The following is a 15,445-nucleotide window of genomic DNA, read 5'->3' as shown; positions in this document are numbered from 1 at the left end:
CAAAATGTGGAAAAATTCAAGGGGTGTGAATACTTTCTGAAGGCACTGTAGGCTACTGCAGCCACAGACTGTAGTTACCGTGGGCTGCAGCTCTGGGGACCCTGGCACTATTGTAATGGTAAATCATGTGGCGATGTGATGGATGATGGGGCTGCAGTTTGAACTCTGTGATATCCAGGCAGAGCGAAGCAGGGCTCTCTCTCCTATCCAGCCCATGTGGGATTGTGTTAAAGGGAAGTCGTCTGTTTTAGGGTCCCTAAGGAGGGCAGTAATGGTTGTTCTGGATGTGTTTGAGTGTACTAACAACCACTTGATGGTGCAATACCACAAAACAGGACACCCAGTTATAGACCAAACAGCATGTAAATGAATTGGGTTATTTATATACAGTGAGGGAAAATAGTATTTGATCCCCTGCTGATTTTGTACGTTTTCCCACTGACAAAGAAATGATCAGTCTATAATGAAAAAATATATATATAATAATAATAATGTAAGTCGCTCTGGATAAGAGCGTCTGCTAAATGACTAAAATGTAAATGTAAATGTAATCTTAATGGTAGGTTTATTTGAACAGTGAGAGACAGAATAACAAGCAAAAAATCCAGAAAAACGCATATCAAAAATGTTATAAATTGATTTGCATTTTAATGAGGGAAATAAGTATTTGACCCCCTCTCAATCAGAAAGATTTCTGGCTCCCAGTTGTCTTTTATACAGGTAATGAGCTGAGATTAGGAGCACACTCTTAAAGGGAGTGCTCCTAATCTCAGCTTGTTACCTGTATAAAAGACACCTGTCCACAGAAGCAATCAATCAGATTCCAAACTCTCCACCATGGCCAAGACCAAAGAGCTCTCCAAGGATGTCAGGGACAAGATTGTAGACCTACACAAGGCTGGAATGGGCTACAAGACCATCGCCAAGCAGCTTGGTGAGAAGGTGACAACAGTTGGTGCAATTATTCGCAAATGGAAGAAACACAAAACACTGTCAATCTCCCTTGGCCTGGGGCTCCATGCAAGATCTCACCTCGTGGAGTTGCAATGATCATGAGAACGGTGAGGAATCAGCCCAGAACTACACGGGAGGATCTTGTCAATTATCTCAAGGCAGCTGGGACCATAGTCACCAAGAAAACAATTGGTAACACACTATGCCGTGAAGGACTGAAATCCTGCAGCGCCCGCAAGGTCCCCCTGCTCAAGAAAGCACATATACAGGCCCGTCTGAAGTTTGCCAATGAACATCTGAATGATTCAGAGGAGAACTAGGTGAAAGTGTTGTGGTCAGATGGAACCAAAATGGAGCTCTTTGGCATCAACTCAACTCGCCGTGTTTGGAGGAGGAGGAATGCTGCCTATGACCCCAAGAACACCATCCCCACCGTCAAACATGGAGGTGGAAACATTATGCTTTGGGGGTGTTTTTCTGCTAAGGGGACAGGACAACTTCACCGCATCAAAGGGACTATGGACGGGGCCATGTACCGTCAAATCTTGGGTGAGAACCTCCTTCCCTCAGCCAGGGAATTGAAAATGGGTCGTGGATGGGTATTCCAGCATGACAATGACGCAAAACACACAGCCAAGGCAACAAAGGAGTGGCTCAGAAGAAGCTCATTAAGGTCCTGGAGTGGCCTAGCCAGTCTCCAGACCTTAATCGCATAGGAAATCTGTGGAGGGAGCTGAAGGTTCGAGTTGCCAAACGTCAGGCTCGAAACCTTAATGACTTGGAGAAGATCTGCAAAGAGGAGTGGGACAAAATCCCTCCTGAGATGTGTGCAAACCTGGAGGCCAACTACAAGAAACGTCTGACCTCTGTGATTGCCAACAAGGGTTTTGCCACCAAGTACTAAGTCATGTTTTGCAGAGGGGTCAATCCTTATTTCCCTCATTAAAATGCAAATCAATTTATAACATTTTTGACATGCGTTTTTCTGGATTTTTTGGTTGTTATTCTGTCTCTCACTGTTCAAATAAACTTACCATTAAAAGTATAGACTGATCATTTCTTTTGTCAGTGGGCAAACATACAAAATCAGCAGGGGATCAAATACTTTTTTCCCTCACTGTAATAATGTGGGATGGAAAAGGAGAAGCTGTGGTAGGTTGGCTATCTGAAGGCTGTATGTCTGCTATAGATAGATTAATAAAGATATCAGGACTTTAATCTAAGGTTTTTTCAAAGCTCAATATTTGATCTCATTGTGCCTGGATTGATTCCATGTCCAGCTCGGTGCCCTGTCACTGGCAGCTAAATATTTGATCAGTTGGTGTTTTTATTCCTCTAGAATCTCCTCCCTTCCTCCCTCCTTCCCTTCCTCCTCCACTGGGAGATGGAAGGCAGCACTTCCAGCGCCTAGCCGAGGCTCCTTCAACAGAGACGGCTGGCTAGCGGGGCCAAGCTACTGTCAGAGAGGCTTGTTAAATCATTTCCCCAGTCATTTATGACTTCAATCATCCTAAGAAACCAAGCAATTTCCTTTGCCCATTTCATTTGTTTGCCTCCTCTCTCTCTCTCTCTCTCTCTCTCACTCTCACAAACACCGGGACCGTTTTATCTTTCATTCAAAGCAAATGGATGTTTCGAATGAGTTTACATTATGAAAATAACACAATTTGTTTTACACTTTTAAATTTTAGTCATTTAGCAGACGCTCTTATCCAGAGCAATTTACAGTTAGTGAGTGCATACACTTTCATACTGCCCCCCTGTGGGAAATGAACCCACAACCCTGGCGTTGCAAGCGCCATGCTCTACCAACTGAGCTACAGGGGACTACTTTTTTTACTTTTCATTGTCAGAATACAATACTAATGTCGTTACGTGAAGATCAAAATCTTGTGAAAAGGGGGTTACTTATTCATGTTTTAGTGTAAACCAGTCTTGTGGATGAACATCTTCACTGTTTACAATTGATCCTGGACACATAATAGATCATGGACACATTAAAGATTCTGCTGAAGATAGCGTGGTAGAGAATGGACCTCTAGCTAAAATGTTGTTGTCTGAGCAAAATGTATCAAACAGTAAAAACAATTCCCTCTAAAACAACAACATGCCTATGTAGAAAGCGCTACGGTCTCAGATAGTGGCAAATTCCCCTCTGCCTCAACGCTCTCCCACACACATCAATATTACATTACAACCCATCAGTCTCAACACAGCTACAGTCTGCTGGTCCATGTCTTAAATGCACTACTGTAAACCACAATAAAGCCATGAGGGCATTGTTCAGTCCTGGCACTGGTACAATCCTCTATTATTTACTGTGAAAGGCAGGCATCTGAGGGGCAACTAATAGAGGGAGGTCTGAACTGATCTGTTGTTGTGTATTAAACAGAGGATACAACGAGGAGGCATAGGGTTATATACATTGTATTTCAAAGAGGCGCACACACACACTTAAACCCACACGCTCAAGCAAACTCTGACCCTTGGCCACCAGTAGCGCCACACACAGGACCATCTTACCCATAATGCACCACTGTAACAACATGTGACAGAACCCAGGTGGCATCCCTAAGGCTACAGCTACAGCCAAGGATCAAATCAAATCACATTTTATTTGCCACATGGGCTGAATACAACAGGTGTAGACCTTACAGTGAAATGCTTACTTACAAGCCCTTAACCAACAATGCAGTTTTTTAAGAAAAAGAAAAAAAAGTGTTAAGTAAAAAATAGAAAATAGAAAATAATTAAAGAGCAGCAGTAAAATAAAAGAACAGGCTATATACAGGAGGTACTGGTACAGAGTCAATGTGCGGGGGTACTGGTTAGTTGAGGTAATTGAGGTAATATGTACATGTGGGTAGAGTTAAAGTGACTATGCATAAATAATAGACAGAGTAGCAGCAGCGTAAAAGAGGGGTTTGGGGTGGGGTGGGGGGACAATGCAAATAGTCCGGGTAGCCATGATTATCTGTTCAGGAGTCTTATGGCTTGGGGGTAGAAGCTGTTAAGAAGCCTTTTGGACCTAGACTTGGCGCTCCGGTACCGCTTGCCGTGCGGTAGCAGAGAGAACAGTCTATGACTAGGGTGGCTGGAGTTTGGCCCCAGTGATGTACTGGGCCGTACGCACTACCCTCTGTAGTGCTTTGCGGTCGGAGGGCTCAGGATCAGGCAGGAGGAGCAGTGTTTCAAAGGGGAGGGCGCTTTGCTTTAACAACAGAACAACCATATGCACCACTCACAGCAGGGCATTGACGTTAACTTGGATTTTAAAAATCCTAAATCATCAAAGTCTAACAAAACAAAAACTGGGTCTCCCATTTCAGTCTTTTCTCAAGCAGTTTATACTGTTCTGAGTGGCATGTGAGCTGGAGAATCCATCATGATGACTCATATCAAAGAAGCCCTGTTCTCATAGTACTGAATCAAAGATGAAGGATCTGGGTTTGATACAGTAAAAGGAACTTCCATGGTCAGTGGGATAGGCTGGAACTTCCTGGTAGGATGACTGGAATAATCCTAAACTAGGACCATTACTCTGCTCAATTTACAATGCTAAACATTCACTGAGAACACAAGCCTTGGAAAACGCACAGGAAACAAAGATGCATACATTATGTTAATCTGAAACTGGTGCAGCACAACGTAGAATGAGAAGTGGCTTCTATTGCATCTTAATGAAAAGGTGCCTTGTTTTACGATGAAGGCTGGAAGCATGAAATACTGAGTGCTCTGCTGGATCAGGGCAGACAGGGAACAGGTATGCTGTATGTACTGTATGCAACACAGAACATGCAGTATCCCAAATCTAATACAATACTGAGTATACAACCTCACACGGGCAGACAAAACCAATTCCCCATGTCCTTGTTTTAACCATGTCCTTGTTTTAATAACAAAGGCACAGAGACAGCCAAGCTCTCACTGAATGACCAGAAGACATGCCACTCAATTGGAGAGCACATAGCCTTGAGTGGCTGGGTGAAATAGCATAGGTTGTCCATGTGCCTGGGAGGTAGTCTTAACCCGCATAGTCTGTCACTAACCATCCATCACCTTGTGCTGTGTGCAGTGTGGCTGGCTGTGCTATTGGAGAATAAAAACACAACCCACTCTGCTCTCACCACCTCCTCTCATTCCCCTAGATAGCAGCCAACGTTATTACTAACACAACAAAAGCAGTGAATATTTGGAATGGGAACAAAGTATTGTGTCACAAATGGATTCATGTATGAGTGGGTTCTGGGTAAGTCACGTATAGTCCTCTGTGAAGAAGCCATATCGCCAGTGGGAGGAGGTGGTGTAATTCACCGTAAAATGACTGGTTGTGATATTCCGATTTTTCTAGGCCATCATAATGATAAATGATGCAGTGGAATGTGTCAGCAAGCAAAACAATGTCTGGTTTCCATTTAATTACAAATCGATACGTAGCTAGTTGAACACAAATAATAGCAGCATGAATAACTCCATCTATTATGCAAGAAAGACAAGCTTCAATTGGAAAAAGAAAACAAACGAAAAGTCTAAATACCAGTGATCAGATAAAGAGCTTGGCATTTACTGTACAATGACTCTCATTACTATTATAATACATTTGCCATAAATAAGATATTACTGTACTTGTAGTTAAGTAAGTGTGCATACCTACATATCATGTTGTAGTGTAGGTAGGTATGAGAGGAGAGGAGCTGCCCTAACTATATTTTAGTAATGAAAGCAACCAAGCGTGCTGCAGGATGGGGTAGGATGGGCATAGTGATCATGTGCCTGTGTTAACGATACATAATGGTTGATATCTCTTCACACATAAAGTCACTGTGGGCATCAGCGGCTCTTCTCTGTGCTCTGCTCATCTCTGATTTTTAGGATTACATAACAGCATTGCAAAATTGTTGTGCTGAACCCCCCTTTGTCCCTCACCATTGCTCTTCATTTTCCATTTCTACATTTCTATCTCTCCCTGCTTCTCTCTATCGCACACTCACTCAATCACCCAAGCCCACACATACACACACACATACCATCTGTTCCCTCTGCACTCTGTGCCCTGTGCTGCTCTACTCTGTGGCCTGTGAAGTGCATTAGTCCTACCTGGCTCCAGCTCTAAAGAGAGAGCCCAGCTAGCACATTTGGTTCCTTGGAAGTTGTGGGAACGTATGTTTTTTGTTTCACATTGGTTGTGGTAATATGCTTCCTGACCGGTAAAACTGAACATTTTGAAACATTCTGATAACAGGAGTGAACATTTCACCTGTTCTGGGAACGTTTGTTTTTAGGTTGCAGGGGGGGTTCTCAGAACAGTTTTTTCTGGTTCCTTGAAAGTTTTCCTGGGAGGTTTTATTAACGGTCTGAGAATGAAAATGACAGGATATTTGAAGGCAATTAAAAAACATTCTGAGAACATTCTCTAAATGTTGTGAAAGTTTTGTTATGGTTATTATTGAACGTTTTCTTAACACTAAGAACAACACTTTAAGGCTATTTGGAGGTTTTTGAATAACTTCCTTAAAACGTGCACTGAATATTTCAATAAGACTTTTAATAACACTGCTAGCTTAGTTGGGTTAACAAAGCTGTTCATTTTTTGTCTAATCAAACAGACCCCATTTCAAAGGAAACAAGCACTCATTAAGATCAGGTGTGGCCAATTAGTGGTTGTGGCCAACACACCTGAATACACTTTACAAGATAGAGTTTTGTTGACGCTGAGAATGTATATGTTTTTAAATAACATTCTGAGAACGTTCTCTGAAGGTTATTAATGTTTTCTTGTGTTTTTTATGGAAAGTTTTCTTCATGTTCTAAGAATGGAATTTAAAGAGCTAATTGATGTTATTGTGTAGAATTCCAATTTTTTTAACATTCCCAGAATATTGCCAAGTACTACATAAAAGAGAACCATACCCAGCTAACACATAACGTTCTGAGAAACATATGTTTCTTAGAGCTTGGTGAGAGCATGGTTGTCCTATGGTTATTTTGTATACAAGCTTCCCATAACGTTTCCTAATGGTTTTATTTAAATGTATGTTCTCAAATTGTTCAGAGAACGTTAAGAAGCAACGTTCTTCTGTGGGAATTTCAGTACTTCAGCATAACATTTTCTACAGGTTTCCTCATGGTTCTATTTAAAGCCATGTTCTCAGAACATTCAGAGAACGTTAAGAAACAGCATTCTTCTGTGGGAATTTCAGTACTTCAGCATAACGTTTTCCTCATGGTTCTGTTTAAAGCCATGTTATCAGAACATTCAGAGAATGTTAAGAAATAACGTTCTTCTGTGAGAATTTCAGTACTTCAGCATAACGTTTTCTGCAGGTTTCCGCATGGTTCAATATAAAGTCATGTTCTCAGTACATTAAGAAAACGTTCCATAAAAACCACAAGAAAACATTAGTAACGTTCAGAAAAATGTTCTACGAATGTTATTTATAAACATATGCATTCCGTTCTCAGCATCAACAGAACTCTCTCTATCTTCTATCTTGTTAAGTGTGTTCAGGTGTGTTGGCCGCGCCCACTAATTGGCCACAGCTGATCTTAATGAGTGCTTGTTTCCTTTGAAATTAGGTCTGTTTGAATAGACTAAAATGAACAGCTTTTTATGAGTTAAAAAAACATGGCATGCTAGCTCCATCCTGGTGTTGCACTGGACTAATCCCATGGATAGAGAGCAGAAGATCATAGGTTTGAATGCCACAATGCCACAATAAAAAAAGAAATGTGTTTGCTTGATTAATGCCTAAGCAAATGAATTTCCATGTGTCCTATCTGTGCTTGGAGTTCAAAACAGTTAAGCTAGCAGTTTCTTTTTTTTTACCCCTTTTTCATGATATCCAATTGGTAGTTACAGTCTTGTCCCATCTCTGCAACTCCCATACGGACTCGGGAGAGGCAAAGGTCGAGAGCCATGCGTCCTCCGAAACACGACCCTGCCAAGCCGCACTGCTTCTTGACACACTGCTCGCTTAACCCGGGGAGCCAGCCGCACCAATGTGTCAGAGGAAACACCATACAACTGGCGACCGTGTCAGCGTGCATGTACCCAGCCCGCCACAGGAGTTGCTAGAGCGCGATGAGACAAAGACATCCTGGCCGGCCAAACCCTCCCCTAACCCGGACGATGCTGGGCCAATTGTGCGTCGCCTCATGGGTCTCCCGGTCGCGGCCGGCTGTGACACAGCCCGGGATTGAACCCGGATCTGTAGTGACGCCTCAAGCACTGCAGTGCCTTAGACCACTTCGCCACTCAGGAGGCCCCTAGCTAGCAGTGTTATTAAAAGTCTTATTGAAACATGTTCTCAGAATATTATATGCTAGCTGGGCGTCCTGCACCATTCCTAGAACATTGTGGGAAGGTTGTATGCAAAATAACCATAGGACAACCACGCTCTCACCAAGCTCTAAAAAACATGGTTCTCAGAACGTTATGTGCTAGCTGGGTTTGAACGGATTATGATAGAGACATGAGGTTTGGACCACAGGAGGTTGGTGGCACCTTAATTGTGGAGGACAGGCTCATCGTAATGGCTGAAACGGAATCAATGGAATGGTATCGAATCCATTCCATTTACTCCATTCCAGCCATTATTATGAGCCGTCCTCCCCTCAGCAAACTCCTGTGGTTTGGACCATTGGTTTTCTTAGAGGATTATCTACACAATTAACATGTTATTTTACCCATTGGTCAAAAGATGCGTTTTTGATTGGACACCCTACATATGGTTCTCAGAACGTTATGTGCTAGCTGGGAAAGGAGCAGGCAGTCTATATTTTACATTTTAGTCTTTGCTTTCTGTTCTCGCTGTATGCCCTGAAACCCTGGGCTTTAAGTGTAGAGCGCTGACCTGAATACACTGTCCTCAGAGGAAAGCCACGCTGAGTACCGATTGAAGACCATGTGACATAAGATTCCTAGCAATTATGAAAGATCAACGGAACTGTAGTGCTGTAAATGCATTAAAGATGCCTGCTTTTGTGTAGGAGTAAAAAAGCTAAGTGGATTCAAACTCTCACATTTAGCTAATATGAAAATGAACTGTGGCGTCATCCAGGTATAAAAAAAAGAAGTACTTTTTTTTACATTTACATTTTAGTCATTTTAGCAGACATTCTCCCATACTTATAATTCATAGGATAATTCAATAGATTAAGACTTGGAAGATCTGGAAGGGCAGAGCAGCTATCAGACATATACCCATTCATTAGCATAGAGGAAGCATAATGGGAATTTTCCCTTTCCCGACCTAAGTGAAGACTACACCATTCTATATTTATAGAGAGCAGCACATGGAATAGTCATGGTCCCCTCAGATTCTATTTATGCTCTGTGGAGACAATCAGAGACCGGAGAGACTCTGGAAAGATCATCCACGCTGTGACCCCACTAATTACAGGCATTAACATCTCATCTGAGGAAGACGGCCCGGGCCAATATCCTGGGTTAAGTGAGCGGGGAATGGAAGGAGTGAGTTACAGGAAGTCATCTGAGACCCTTCACAGGGTAAACAGAGGAAATGCCAAGGAAGGGTCACAGTCAGTGGTAGGCAGAGGAGGGAGGTGGGTGGATAGGGAGGACAGAGGGGGGTGGCAGGGAGGTGAGAAGGGAGGAGTGAGGCAGGGGAAGGGGTGGATGTAGCCTGAAAAGGGAGGAGAGGTAACGGGGTGCTGCTGGACTGTGTGGCTCAGTTGGCAGAGCATGGCACTTGCAACACCTGGGTTGTGGGTTCGATTCCAACGTGGGACCAGTACAAAAATGTATAAGCGCGTCCGTTAAATGACAAAAATGTCAAATGTAAAAACAAAATGTGGAAGTGTAGGTGGCATGGGAGTGAGGAGATAGGGCGTGGGAGTGGGGAGATAGGGGGGGCGTGGGAGTGAGGAGATAAGGGGTGGTGTGGGAGTGAGGAGATGTGGGAGTGAGGAGATAGGGGGTGGCGTGGGAGTGAGGAGATAGGGCGTGGGAGTGGGGAGATAGGGGGGGCGTGGGAGTGAGGAGATAAGGGGTGGTGTGGGAGTGAGGAGATGTGGGAGTGAGGAGATAGGGGGTGGCGTGGGAGTGAGGAGATAGGGCGTGGGAATGGGGAGATAGGGGGGGCGTGGGAGTGAGGAGATAAGGGGTGGTGTGGGAGTGAGGAGATGTGGGAGTGAGGAGATAGGGGGTGGCGTGGGAGTGAGGAGATAAGGGGTGGTGTGGGAGTGAGGAGATGTGGGAGTGAGGAGATAGGGGGTGGCGTGGGAGTGAGGAGATAGGGCGTGGGAGTGGGGAGATAGGGGGGGCGTGGGAGTGAGGAGATAGGGGGTGGCGTGGGAGTGAGGAGATAGGGGGTGGCGTGGGAGTGAGAAAGAATGTGTGAGGTGGCAGGAAGGTGGAGAGGGGAGGACAGAAGGATGGAGGAGTTGAGGGTGATAAAGATGATCAAATACATCAGAAGCAGCACACCAGTATCACCAGCAGTACATTTACCGTTATTTACCATAATTTTGTATCTACAATGTTTGTTTGGTTTTTGTAATTTCTGTTAACGCATTCAATATATTATTATTACAGTCTTGTTACACTGTCGTCATTGTAGGAGTGGACACGTTGTTTGTAGAGCGCACAACCTAGGCTACAGTTTAGATTTATTTCATTCCATTTACGAGTTGTCAAGTTATTAATTGTCTTTTGTTGGAGTGCTCCTTTCAATTTTTAGTAAGGACATGCATAGAAGTAGGCCTAGGCCATCTGGCCTGCGTGAAAATGTAGGCTTATAAATGTGCCCTTTTGGGGATCTGATACTATTTCTGATTGTCTTAACTCACCATCACTGTAGAGCTTCTCAAAGTAATTTTTTCTTCGCCTCAAACAGCAAGTAAACAAAGTCTGTTTTTACATCCATTGAGAATGACAATAGTTCCTCAAAGTAGCCTATTTGAAAAATCTTTCCAGTTCGCTCCCTTTAGATAACCACTCAGCATGAAAGGGGAAAAAATGTCATGCTCTGATCCAGTAGAAACGTCATAAAAAAAGGCCTACCTGATTACTTCTTATCCCTTGCACAAACAGCCTACGGAAACTCTGAGGGCCCAGAATATTTTATACAATGTTGCAAGTTTGCTAGCATGAGCTTCAGGCCTGACCAAGTTAATAGTTGATACAATGTTTCTAGTTCCTTGCAGACAGGCCATGCGTAGCCAATGTGATGTATAGGATATATCAGGATATTTTCTACCTGCGGGCTGCAATGTTTTTATTTGTTGGCTTTATGTAGGCTATTTTTACATATTGGCAAAGGCAATAGAAGTTACTTTTAGATTTGTATAATTTTCCTTTAGATATAATTTTGATTAACCACATGACATTGATTTCGAGATATGAAGACTTTATTATAAATTAAATAAAACTGTTCCACAAAAATGTGCATTTGAAAATCATCTGTAGATGACTCATCAGCACGCAGATCAGTAGAAATGGTATGATAACTTGGCACTCCAAATGGAAAAGGTTGCCGACCGCTGGTGTAGCCTATTACCGGCAACTTCAGGAGCTTAATGGCAGAATCTGTGAAGGCCAGCAGCAGCAGGCAGCTGGAGGAGGAGGGTTTGGTCAGGAACAGGTTTTTCTCTTCTGGTTAGGCTATATTGGTCTCTGGCTCCCTCTTTAGTAATTTGTGTGTCTTCATTTTTAATCGCAGCGCTTAAAGCATCAGACATGCTCAGTAGCCTACATATAGTTGATTTTATTTAAACAAAGGGTGAGTCTATATATGGAAAAATACACGTTTTAAATTTTGACCAATCTAAGAACTGACGACTCTCGGTCGACCAATCATTGTTTTCGTCAGGGACAGCCCTAGTTTGTAGGGCTGCATTTCTCATTAGGGCGCGCATGACTTACCAAAGAGCCTGCGGTGGAATATGAACTTCCCGGCAAACATTCCAGTGACAATGGCCATCAGCCACGACATGACTTTGAGGACGCTCCATCCTCCGCCAGGGTACTTGTTCACTATGAAGGAGAAGCAGTTTCCCACCACAATCATGTGAGCCTCCGTCTGGCTGTGGGAGACAGGGTCCTCGGCGAAGATGAGGAAGTTGCAGAAGGTGACGAGGTAGGCCACGAACAGACGAGACCATGGGTGTTGGAAATAGTAGCGGAAACAGGGATCTATATCCATCTTGAAGGACCCCAAGCCACAGTCCACCTGAAGAGGGAGAGAATATCATTGCCTGAGGGAAATCCGCAGTGGATTACAGTGGAAACATTACAGAGTTCCTGAGATTATAGAGTAAATACCAGAGATTGGGATTGGGATTATTCTAAATTCAGACTACTCAGAATATTCCATACTGTGATCATCACACTAAGAGCAGGACAGACAAGTGGTCCATCATCCAGACTGAGATTATCTGAGAAATGTCAGGGAGAGGTCCTAACTCCCATCTATCAGTCTGGTCAACAGTGCAGCCTCAGAGCTTCATCATGGTCGTCTACTCTTCAAAATGGTGTCCATTTGCATTTATTTTAGATTTCTCTTCTAATCCATTTATTTGCCAGGGATGACCTTTGATTTCAGAGGTTCTCCAGAGATATTCCCTCAATCAATAAGATCATGTAAAAATACAGTGTCACACAAGGCAGTCTCTTGGAGCTGTCTCACATTAAGTGCTTAGCTGTACATCCCTCAGATTTAGCACCATCATGCTGATATTTTGGTTCCACTGCCGGGCAGTGCTTGGGTCAGTTCCCAGCAGGACAGTAAACCCTCTGTATTTTTAAATCTGTGGACTATTATTCATTCCAGGACTCCACCTCATCACTAACTCACCCCTTGACTGCCTTGCCTTTTCCTGGTGCTTCCAAATCTGTCTCCTCCTGCCTCCGATCATGTTTCCTCAAATATCCACACTGGGAATTTGTATGATCATGTAAGGCCCCAGATTAAGAGCAGTGTCAAACTGGGCTATGTGGATATTAAATTTCACCAGCATCATGTTTGTCTTGGTATAATGTGCTTCCTTAGGTGTTGTTGGTGTTATGGCTCGGCTTCAGTGGATGGTATTTTATCAGGAGAGGCAGAGTGAAGCATCCCTCTATCAATCATTAAGACTGAGATATAATAATAATAATATGCCATTTAGCAGACGCTTTTATCCAAAGCGACTTACAGTCATGCGTGCATACATTTTTTGTGTATGGGTGGTCCCGTGGATCGAACCCACTACCTTGGCGTTACAAGCGCCGTGCTCTACCAGCTGAGCTACAGATGCATGATGCATCATCTGTGTGATGATGATGATGATGTAGATTGCTCACTGAATAAATAAAATAAATAAACTCCCCTTCCACACCATGTTTTTCTTCTGGACCACCTTAAGAAATATATTTACTGCTGTACTGACCAATAAGAAGGACGTACCTAAAAAAACGACAGGAAATTCAGAACACGAGTTCCATCATTTTTAAGTCTCCCCTTCTCCCTCTCGGTTCAAGCAATTTCTGGTTCTCATGTGAGCTCAATCATTAAATCGATGAACACATGCATCTCCACATCGTCACAACAGCGATGCTGTGCTGTGTCTGCTAATGTCACCGCAGATTTAGCCCATCTCAGATAACACTCGATCCCTATACTTTAGCAACCCCGAATGGAATTATCTGATTACACAACTGAAGCCTACCCATTGCACAATAATGGTGTGTGCAAGCCATCTACATATAGATTTAATGAGAAAGCATCCCCTGTACTTTGATATGGATAGTCTACATACACACACCGACACAAGCACGCCACGCACACGTACGCCACGCATTTACCTGTTCCACGTTGCTTTGCGTTTCCCTCTTAATCCGTATTGTCAGGACGAGAAGCCCCGCTTCCGCACCGCTCTCTCTCCTGCCTCATCAAGCACCACTAGTCGACAGCGGCGCTCTAATCATCGTAACTAAGAGACGGGGTAAACACGGCTGGCTCGGCTGTGGCGGGATTATCCATGCGACCTGTTGTTGCTTAAACAGAGGCACCCCCAAATCCTCTGCCATTGTGCTGGTTGTCCATGCAGCGGCGGGGCAGCCAGGCGCTGCTTTGTCAGCACGGCCGAAGCGGCTCGCTGGTCTCTGTCTGTGATGATGACGCTGGAGAGGCGCGCGGTGGATATATGCTTCTATCAGGACGGGCGAATACCATCAGTGCATTGCAATGTAACAAACACATTAAGCTTCCACTGGTGGCTGGGTGATTTTCCTAATGCATGCATATAAATATTTATTTATATCCAGAGGGGAGGGGATGAAATCAGCAGACAGGAAGCATTTGAAAAAAAGCCTCGTGGTACTGTACCGTCCCAGATGTTGTGTTAAGCAGGCTTTCACAGCTATGTCCTCACATCACCGAAATAATAAAAATATTTCGTGTATTAGGCTTACGCTAAGACGCAACTTGAATTAATCAAAACATCAATTGCATAACAAAAGGCAAATATTTGCAATAACCTATTGGAGTAAAACACAATTATATTAAGTATTGCATAATGCTTTTCAATTCCAAAGGCCAACATTCGTTAAGGCAATTTTAGGCTAAACAATTTAATCCATCTGGTTAATATTACAGTCCCCTGCCAAGATTTAGCAAATTATTTTTGATAAGGAGGAGATAACTGAGCCTACAAAAAAAGATGGAAATCACAGATGTAGGCCTGTAGCAGAGTTCTTAGTCACTGCAATGTGTGATAAATCTTCATATAGCCTAAATCTACATTTCATTATATTTAGCCTATAGTTCAAGTTATTGTCCACTGCCAACAAATAGCCTACTGATACCGATTATAGGCCTAATGTGTAGACTCCTATCTATAGCTACTAGATTTTAAACCGGAAATCTGAAAATATCTGAAGCATTGCATCACAAACAATAGGCTACATTGCAAAAGTTACAAATGTAACACTGCAGATGTAACATTGCAGACTGTAGGGTGTAGCCTATAAAATAGCTAGCTCCTCCGTTCCAGAGTGTATAGAAAATGTGGTGTCGAGAAAACTATGCTGAGATGCTGTGAGAACAAGAATTCCGCTGACACTGTACTTTGATTATAAAGGTTTATTTATATCAAAGGGTTACAGCGTCAATTTACAGATATCTGCAGATATCTGGAGAACAACGACCCCAATCTGTAATATGTTGTTCTGTCCTCCTTTGTTTTAACCGTGGTATTTATATCCTATGCCCTATGTAACATAATATGGGTGTTTTCCCTACAGACCAATCCCAGGAGGCCACCTAACAGACTTCCTCGGCTTTAGGGTACCCCTATAGAACTACTCCCCAGATGCTCCCTTTAAGCTGAGTCAACATCCTCTAAAACCATTTGAAACCATTAGCAAAGTCATAAATTCCTCAGATACCACAAAAACAAACAGACTTCCTGAATCCTGAGGTCAAAGCATCGCATATATTTTTTGGGGGGTCATTTGAATAATGCAGGAACGTAATAATTCATCCGAGAT

The 15,445-nt window shown here is 43.2% G+C and overlaps 1 protein-coding gene across 1 annotated transcript in view; it reads right to left on the bottom strand.

Moving 5' to 3' along the window:
* Nucleotides 1-12,336, bottom strand: part of LOC311134506 (transmembrane protein 117-like) — a gene marked incomplete at both ends in the record, with an annotated part of 59,523 nt that extends 47,187 nt beyond the window's left edge. The window contains 2 exons of the mRNA XM_084168204.1: nucleotides 11,840-12,146; nucleotides 12,307-12,336. Of these exons, the coding sequence (XP_084024330.1) occupies nucleotides 11,840-12,146; nucleotides 12,307-12,336 (337 nt within the window). The remainder of the gene's footprint in view (nucleotides 1-11,839; nucleotides 12,147-12,306) is intronic.
* Between the last annotated feature and the right edge of the window lie 3,109 nt (nucleotides 12,337-15,445).

This window comes from Coregonus lavaretus (genome assembly GCF_964263955.1).
Source record: "Coregonus lavaretus genome assembly, chromosome: 9".
Classification (NCBI taxonomy): Eukaryota; Metazoa; Chordata; class Actinopteri; order Salmoniformes; family Salmonidae; genus Coregonus; species Coregonus lavaretus.
Note: the sequence above shows the minus strand (reverse complement) of the source record. Positions and strands in the feature narration are given on the sequence as shown.